At 41.3% G+C, this 10,000-nt stretch overlaps 1 protein-coding gene across 1 annotated transcript in view; it reads right to left on the bottom strand.

Annotated features, from left to right (window-relative positions):
- LOC143297173 (uncharacterized) overlaps positions 1–10,000 on the bottom strand; it is a 57,361-nt gene that overhangs the window by 30,817 nt on the left and 16,544 nt on the right. The window contains exons 8-10 of the mRNA XM_076609366.1: positions 8,494–8,579; positions 5,360–5,456; positions 4,200–4,331 (exon numbers count right to left, since the gene is read on the bottom strand). Of these exons, the coding sequence (XP_076465481.1) occupies positions 4,200–4,331; positions 5,360–5,456; positions 8,494–8,579 (315 nt within the window). The remainder of the gene's footprint in view (positions 1–4,199; positions 4,332–5,359; positions 5,457–8,493; positions 8,580–10,000) is intronic.

The raw sequence follows: 10,000 nt of genomic DNA, 5'->3' as shown, positions 1-10,000 counted from the left end.
TTTTATTTCATTTTATGTATTTGTGTGTGTGTGTGTGTGTGTGTGTGTGTGTGTGTGTGTGTGTGTGTGTGTTCCGTTTTCGTTTTTTTGTTTTGCTTTGTGAATGCAACTTTATATATATATATATATATATATATATATATATATATATATATATATATATATATATATCAGTTGATGAGGATTTGGGTTTCTTTGGATCAAAGCATACCTACTGTTTTATGAAAAATATTGTCAAGGACAGTTCACCCCAATCTCTCTCTCTCTCTCTCTCTCTCTCTCTCTCTCTGACCTTCTGTCTGCATATATATATATATATATATATATATATATATATATATATAGTCACAACCCGTAAGGGGTTGGCCATGAACCCCCGCCCCTTCCCAGACTAACTAACGTCCCGACAACACAAACACGGAGACACAGAAAAGTTCAGCTCGTTTTACTATGGTCATGTAAACATACATAAATAAATGAACGCCTCAAACCCAAGCATTACTCACACACACACACAAAATAACCTCTAACTACTGCACAATACAATTTGCTGTCAACTGCAGCGCCAGTTCTGCTCAAACACGAAGCCAGAGTTCAGACATTTGCTGACAGCCAAAGACGGACCACGCTGGTAGTTTGTTGGCTGGAGCTGGTCGGGCAAGAGGGACAGTGGGAAAGTGGGAACGGGAACGGGAGTGAGGGAGTTTCGGGGTGACACGTTAGAAGGGGGACTAGGACCATTCCAGACTTGTCCCGGAGATCCGTCGAAGGCAGTGGCACGGAAGGGAGGGAAACAGGAAAACCTGTAACACCTCGCTGGCTCTGTTGACTATGTTCTTTTTTACTAATTGCAAAAGAGTACATTCCCCCCCCCACCCCCTCCCCACTCATCTCTTCCTAAAGCAATATACATTACGCTAACCACAAATGGCAATAACAATATTTCAGTTTCCATCATACTAGTTCCGAATAATATAAACAGCACCAGTCGGGCTACATTACAATTACATCACATTTCCATCCCCACCAAAAATGTTTGGGAAAATTTACATACTGCAATTAGACAATCACCATTACAGACCTGAAACAATCCGAGCTGAATATAATTATGGCAAAAATGATACACCTAAACACAACAAATTTACTAATCCCCCCCAAATATTTAGAGATAAAAGAATGCTGGATTTAAAAGATTTCCACTAAAAAAAACAACCCCACCCCGACCTTGCAAGTAACCTAAACCTCACTTTAATGTCAACCAATATCACAATTCACATCACTACATTAATGTTACTCAGACAAACACAGACTCCCTCACCTGTCACCAGGTAAATGGGCACACCGCTGCCCAGGGTGAAACACAGACCCACACACACACACACACAGAAAGAAGGGGGTGACAACGTACACACCCCACTACTTCTGTAGGACGACACCCAACAGCTCCCTCGCTGGAACGGTGATCCGTCTCTTGACAGAGCTTGGCATCAAAAGCCCAGAGAAATCTTTCTCTCCCCACCATATAGACTTCTGAACTCACACAGTTCACAAAACGTTCAGGGGAAGGGACATGACATACACATATCCTCAGATATGCACGTGTAAAAGCACGAAGGAGAGAGAGGGAGGTGAAGGAGAGGGATGGAAAGAGGGGGAGAAGGGAGAGAGAGAGAGGAGGGGGGGAGAGAAAGGGGGAGAAGGGATGGAAAAGAGAGTTGTACATGAACACATGCATAGAAAACGTCACGAGCCGTGACATATTTATTATATATGTGTGTGTGTGTGTGTGTGTGTGTGTGTGTGTGCGGAGGGTATGGGTGGGGCCGTTTGTGGCTGATCAAGATAGATCCCCCTCCCCTCCCCTCCCCTTTGACTAGTTGAGACTAAACCCTCTTTCTGTGAGTTGAATCAAGCTATTGTACAAGTTCTGGGCTGGCCATATAACTGGCGCACCACATCCTCTCCATTACTGCTGAAGGAAAACAAACATGGGGGGCGTTAGTAGTATCCGGCATTGACTTTCACTGGGCCAAATCAATCTCCCAAGGGTACCATATATATATATATATATATATATATATATATATAGATAGATAGATAGATAGATAGATAGATAGATAGATAGATAGATAGATAGATAGATAAATATTGCGGTGAAAGGTAAAAACCCAACAAGGGGACCGGGGAGCGTGAGGTGGATGAGTGGGGTGGGTGGGTCAGTTCTGATCGTTGGAGTTTACCTCCGTCAACTCATTCCAAGTTAAGTCTGGTATTGACGCCAGGGAAGGTTGTTCTGGACTAGGCAGACATGACCCCAGAGTTAAAAAAAACAAATAAAAAAAACAAAAAAAAAAACGGGAGTGCGAACAGGTTGCTACAAGAAGTTATTTTTACCATCTCCCAGGTCAACATGTGTGCAGACCTGCTAGTGCATGACCCCCCTTCGTGTGTATAGGCACACATAAGATCAAATACGCACGTTAAAGATCCTGTAATCAATGTCAGCGTTCGGTGGGTTTTAGAAACAAGAACATACCCAGCATGCACACCCCCGAAAACGAAATATGGCTGTCTACATGGTGGGGTACATAAAATAATTTCTAAGAAATGGTCATGCACGTAAAATGTTACATGTCTGTCTGAATGAGTATGTGTGCGTGCCTGAAATCTGATTGAATGACACAGGAAACGAATGATGAGCGCCCAATGGCAGCTGTCAGTCGGCTCTACCAAAGAAGGCAGCCTGTTGTTCGAATGACCCCTAGTTTGTAGAGCGCTTAGAGAACTTGGTCTCCGACCGACGATAGGCAGTAGATAAGTATCCATACCAATCAATCATTCATTCATTGTTATAGCCAGTGATTACACTGGTCTCTGCAAACAGCCGTTTACCTTGTGTGCTGGCGGTAGCACAGCCTGTTGTTCGAATGACCCCGAGTTTGCAAAGCGCTTAGAGAACTTGGTCTCCTTCTTCTTCTTCTGCGTTCACTCGTATGCACACGAGTGGGCTTTTACGTGTATGACCGTTTTTACCCCACCATGTAGGCAGCCATACTCCGTTTTCGGGGGGTGTGCATGCTGGGTATGTTCTTGCTTCCATAACCCACCGAACGCTGATATGGATTACAGGATCTTTAACGTGCGTATTTGATCTTGTTCTTGCATATGCACACGAAGGGGGTTCAGGCACTAGCAGGTCTGCACATATGTTGACCTGGGACGTAAAAATCTCCACCCTTTACCCACCAGGCGCCGTCACCGTGATTCGAACCCGGGACCCTCAGATTGACAGTCCAACACTTTAACCACTCGGCTATTGCGCCCGTCTGTTATTCATGAACCTATAGGCCCGGTCTCCGACCGACGATAGGTGCTAGATAAGTATCCATATCATTCATTGTTATAGCCAGTGATTACACTGCTCTCAGCAAGCAGCTGTTTACCTTGTGTGATGGTGGTAGCACAGCCTGTTGTTCGAATGACCCCGAGTTTGCAAAGCGCTTAGAGAACTTGGTCTCCTTCTTCTTCTTCTTCTTCTTCTTCTTCTGCGTTCACTCGTATTCACACGAGTGGGCTTTTAGGTGTATGACCGTTTTTACCCCACCATGTAGGCAGCCATACTCCGTTTTCGGGGGTGTGCATGCTGGGTATGTTCTTGCTTCCATAACCCACCGAACGCTGATATGGATTACAGGATCTTTAACGTGCGTATTTGATCTTCTTCTTGCATATGCACACGAAGGGGGTTCAGGCACTAGCAGGTCTGCACATAAGTTGACCTGGGACGTAAAAATCACCCTTTACCCACCAAGCGCCGTCACCGTGATTCGAACCCGGGACCCTCAGATTGACAGTCCAACGCTTTAACCACTCGGCTATTGCGCCCGTCTCTTATTCATGAACCTACTGCTCTTAATGTTCGGTGGTAGGATGGGCCCGGTCTCCGAGCGACGATAGGTACTAGATAAGTATCCATATCATTCATTGTTATAGCCAGTGATCACACCACTCTCTGCAAGCAGCTGTTTACCTTGTGTGATGGTGGTAGCACAGCCTGTTGTTCGAATGACCCCGAGTTTGTAGAGCGCTTAGAGAACTTGGTCTCCGACCGACGATAGGCGGTGGATAAGTACCCATACCATTCATTCATTCATTGTTATAGCCAGTGATTACATCGCCCTCAGCAAGCGGCTGTTTACCTTGTGTGATGGTGGTAGCACAGCCTGTACTGGGGTCTAACCCAGGGGGACAGAGACAGGAACACTGGTCATCCACAAGTGTCACGAAGCCCCCGTTGTGGCATCCATCCGTGAAGTTGGAGCAGTACAACTCTGGGTAGAATGATCAGAAATATTACACAACTGAACGAAAATTTGCCTGCTTGCTTGGTTACTGCGAAAAGTATTATTTATCACGTTTGAGTGTACTTTTTTTTTTTTTTTTAAGTACTGAAAGAATCTCGACAGCTTTCGAGTACCGGTCATTTGTTGACTCAGAATCGTGTTAGGAGCCTGACTATGTTTAATTTTGAAAAATCTCGATACGCTTGATTTTTCCCAACGTCAGTATGTTTCCTAAAACATTAGCAATGTCTGTTATAACTAACCTGAATCTCGCCACTGTGAATTTTAAATGTCTGTCAAAAAAAAAAAAAAAAAAAGAAAAAAAGAAGAAGACATTTTCACTTCATGTATATTATAAAATGTTCCATACATTTCAAAGCAGACGTTGCTGTGCTGTTGATATGAATAATATCGATATATATATATATATGTGTGTGTGTGTGTGTGTGTGTGTGTGTGTGTGTGTGTGACCATCGGCTGCCCAAAAAGCTCTTCTATGGCGAGCTGCAACAAGGGAAGAGATCACACGGAGGTCAGAAGAAGCGCTTCAGAGATACTCTGAAAGTCTCTCTTAAAGCGTTTGATATCAACCCTGACTCCTGGGAGGAATCTGCAGTGGACCGTGACAAATGGCGCGCTGCTGTGCACAAAGGCGCTAAGTTGTGCGAGGCCAACAGGACTGCTGCAGCTGTTCAGAAGAGGCAGGCCAGAAAGTCACGGGCAAACAAGCTCCCTGACAATGATATGCCTGTCTTTGTCTGCCCCAACTGTCAGCGAACATTTGGACTATTCAGCCATCTGCGCATTCACAGATAGATTCATGAGCATCCTCCCCCCCACCCCACCACCACCCTCCCCCCATCCCCCAGCTGGATGACAACGATGGTCATCATCGATCTCGATGGACACACCACGGTGTGTGTGTGGATAGATAGATAGATGTTGGTGTGTTTTTTCTTTCTTTTTCAGTAACATCAATTCAAAGAAAACAAACTAAAAGAACATGCGCAACTCACCTTTGCACTGGTGGTTGAGAGACACATCCTTGTACAAGTAGTACTGGTTGCTGAAAGTGATCAGCGGCCTCAGGTCTTCATAGAGGATTTTGAATACCTAGAAACAGAAATATTAACAACAGTTTTAATGGAATCACATGCAGCAAAATGATAAGTAGGTTTTCTGTCACGTGTAAGCTTTCCGGACTTAAACAAAAAAAAACAACCAAAAAACAACAACAAACAAACAAACAAAAACGAATTTCGGGTTTTTCCGATTTTTCTTCCAATCAATGTCTCTCTCCAGAGCACATGTTTCATTGCATCAGATCTATTTCACAATGGCTTAACACGGTCAGCTTCACGCCCGTGTGACTGACTCAAGAATATAAAGGCTACAGAATCATCGATGCAGTACGATCAGAAAAAGCTGAAGAATTGAAACCTAACTGCATGTAATTTTATATCACGGACAGTGCGCATCTATTCAAGTAGTGCAAGAATATGTTTAGATAGTAGTGTGTGTGTGTAAATATATCTATATCTATATTCATATTTATCTGTCTATATGCATATCTATCTATCTATCTACATACATACATACATACATACATGAAAAGAGAGAGTGAAAAGACGTTAAAGAAAAGAGGGAAGTAAAGTATTACATAAACTTGGTATACAACTGCACAGTGAGGATTCATTTTTCAGTGAAAATCGCCAGACAACGCTTGTGTCATGTTTGAATGGATGCTCTGTACAATAAGTATAAGCTGTCTGTCGTTGTCTGTCTGGGCAATAGTTGTATCTTTACTCGTTTGAATGGAAGGGAGATAATAAGATATCTTGTCTCACACATGTGAAAGACGATCTTAGTTGGATATCTTAGATTTGTGTGGTGCGCCCAGCAAGACGCCATGGGTTGGCAATGAATAATTTTGCAATGTTAAATATATATATTGGTATTATATATGTGTACATATATATATATATATATATATATATATATATATATATATATATATATAAGCTGACGATCTGATTCATGTAAAATATCTACGATCTTTGTGTTGTACTGGGCTTTGTTTACTCTCTCTCTCTCTCTCTCTCTCTCTATATATATATATATATATATATATATTTATATTTATATATATATATATATCAAACACACACACACACACACACACACACACACACACATGTATATATATATGTATATATATATATATATATATAGAGAGAGAGAGAGAGAGAGAGAGAGAGAGAGAGAGAGAATTTTTAAGCACCGGGGGGTTTTACTCGCGGGAACGAAATGCAAATATCATGTCACAAATTCTGGAAGGGAAAACCTCATTTAGGTGTCTTCCGTCGACTTCACAAACCACCGTACTATGCACTGTCTGTCCTATCTTGAATACACGTGAAACAGGCACACTATTATAATGAGTTCCGACACAAATTTCACGAAAGAGTGTTTGACGGTCCAAGGGAGAGAAGCAGACAAGGCTGAACTGAAAACGTTGATTGCCTCCCTTAGTCCATAAATCTGACTATTGCGGGTGAGCTCGTAACCGGCCTCGCAAATTATTTTTGTGGGTTGAAAACAACAAAAACAAAATAAACATACAAAAACAAAAACAAAAAACCCACCTCTATATCTATCAAAATAATGAAAATAATATATGAGAAGCTTTCCTCGTTGTAGTTCTAACATGTAATAACACCTCCAAAAACTGAAAAGTCACGGTCAAAGACGAAAAAAAAAGAAAGAAAAAAAAGTGAGGTGGGGAAGAAGAGGAGTTTAAGTTTATATTGTGTCTCTATTGTTTGTTTCTTATGGAAATGGACTTTTTTATGGAAAGAGTTATCAAGGACAGCGTTTTTGTTTAAGTTGCCTCTGGGTTATTTTACGTAGGCGAAGTGCAATTCTGTACATGTATTTTAACGTCTCATTCGGAGGACAAACACTTTAGACCACCGCTCAAGCTCTCGGAGACAAGAGGAGTTGATGAAATGTTTGTCTTTGCGTTAATGGCAAGCTGTTTCACGTTTGTGTGAACGTAATGTAAGTTGTTTTAATCAAAACTTGTTTCCGCTAGTTATGGGACGCAAGGAATTCATGGGTGCCTGATTAGTGAAGTTGGTAGAACGATAAAGCTAGCATTCAAAATTAAGATACCACTACTGCTACTGGTATCACTACTACTAGTAGTACTGATAATGATAATAAGAATGATGATAAATAATAGTAATTATACTGCTACTAATATTAATAATAATGTTTTTAAAAATGATATTTTCGCTGCCAACCGATCTCGTGGTGATAGTATTAAACAATCCCACCCCCCACCCACTTTCTTTGGACGGCCTATCTCCGTGAGGCATTTTTATGATAATATGTAGTAAAACTAAGAATTAAAAATAATAAATGAAATAATAAATAACGGTGTTACTCGACACGTTGCAATATATAATCAATGTCATTCAGATCAATCTATAAAAAAAAAATTTTTAAATAAAAAAATCAGCATCATCGTATGTTGAAAGAGCATGGATGTGATGATGGAGTCTCCCGTCGATCCGACGGATGAGTAGGCAGGCAGGCTTATCTGTCGGTGTGTGTCCTCATATGGGAGAAGAGGCCGATTCTGGATGCGCAGCACTTCCCACAGGTGTTGCAAGGGAAAACGTCTCCAGAAGTTGAGCCCTGCTTCCTTCGCTCACGCTTCTCCTTAATGGCCAGCGTTCTCTTGTTTTCAAACGTCTTTATGCCACTAGAGCACAGCATCCTCCAGCGAGAGCGGTCAAGGGCATCAGTTTCCCAGGAAGCGATGTCTATGTCACAGGCTTTGAGGTTTGTCTTCAAGGTGTCCTTGAAGCGCTTGCACGGTCTTCCACGAATGGGTGCGAACTAACAAAACCCCACCATCCCTCATTCGCTCTTCACACCCCATTATGAATAATTATAAGAGTGTTTTGGGGCGCGCTGTATTCGGGAAAGAACGCGGCGTACGTGTCTAGTGAAAAGACGATATAGTGCAGCAGGGTTTGTCAGTCAAATAATCCCACATTAATTTTGATCGCTGCACGAATATATACGAACGAGAAGAAGAGCAACGCCAAACGTTTTAAAGTGATACACAGGATAACGTTACCGAGCCCCCGTAGTGCATAGTGTTGGTCGTGTCATACTGATACACTTCTGTGCCCTCAGCTCTCTCGTTGTAAGTCCATCCCTTACCTGTTGACACAAGGAGGAGAAAACCAGGTTAAAGCTTCAGACAGACAGACAGACAGACAGGTAAAGATAAGGAGACTGGTGGGTATAATTACAGGCATGCACGTTTAAAAAAAAACCCAAAAAACAACAACAACAAAAAAACAGGTAGATAAGCGAGTTGACAAAGCACACACACACAATCACGCACGCACGCACACACACACACACACACACACACACACACACACACACACTACACTACACTACACAAAAACACTACACTGCACGGCACAGCACGACACGACACGACTGAAATTAATGTAACTGAAGAATGACCGATTGCCAATAATGCTGTAAGACATATACTTTTAAGAGGCGAAGTAAACTGAGTTGTCGACGGCACGCCCGACACGACTGGAGTTAATGAAAGTGAAGAATGATCTATTGCCAAGTAAAATTAATCCTACATCATGCTGTATTGCTAAGAGGCGAAATTAATTGGGTGTCGATTGTACGAATAAATTATGTTTATCTGAACTTGGACTTGAGTATGCATGAGAAATCAGTATCAGTATCAGTAGCTCAAGGAGGCGTCACTGCGCGTTCAGGCAAATCCATATACCGGCGCTACACCACATCTGCCAAGCAGATGCCTGACCAGCAGCGTCACCCAACGCCTTGAGAAAAAAAAAGAGAGAAAAAAACACACATAATAATAGTAATATAATAATAATAATGATGATGATAATGACGACGACGACAACAACAAGAACAAAACAAAATAATGATAATAATAATAATAATAATAATAATAATCAACAATTTTTTTAACAATAAAAATGAATTAATAATAATGAAAATAACCATAAATAAAAATAAAATAAAAAGACAATACTGATGATAAATAAGAAAATAAGCAAATAAACAAATAAATGTAAAACAAGCAGACACACATGAGAAAGTCAAGGAGTAGGTAGGAAATGGAGTAAAGGCATCTGCGACTTACATTTATTAGATTTAGATTGGATCTTTCTGAATTACACATACATACAAACCGCCTGTAAAACCCATGTGCCCTTCTGAGTTCTTGTATCCTTTGTTCAAGGAATCCAGAGAAGATTAAGTTCTCTTTGTTTCGAAATCTGTTCTGAAAGACCTTCAAGCCATTGTATATGCATGTTTATTTGAACTTTGTTGGTGATATCGAATGATGAAAATTTATTTCCACTTTGTTTGTTGATGATATCGAATGATGAAGACATTGTACGTGGTTTTGCATTTGTATCCTTACAAAGTATTTCAGCTGGGAAAGACACTTGTTATCTAATTCTTGGTCGGTTGCTTGGGAAGAAGCTGTGCTGTTCGTATGAATATTTCAGTTACAATGATACATACTAATTCTGCTATTGCCCCTATTCAAATGGGGCTATGCCCTGAATTGA

Source organism: Babylonia areolata, chromosome 22 (genome assembly GCF_041734735.1).
Source record: "Babylonia areolata isolate BAREFJ2019XMU chromosome 22, ASM4173473v1, whole genome shotgun sequence".
NCBI lineage: Eukaryota > Metazoa > Mollusca > Gastropoda > Neogastropoda > Buccinidae > Babylonia > Babylonia areolata.
This window is presented reverse-complemented; position numbering and strand designations above follow the sequence as displayed.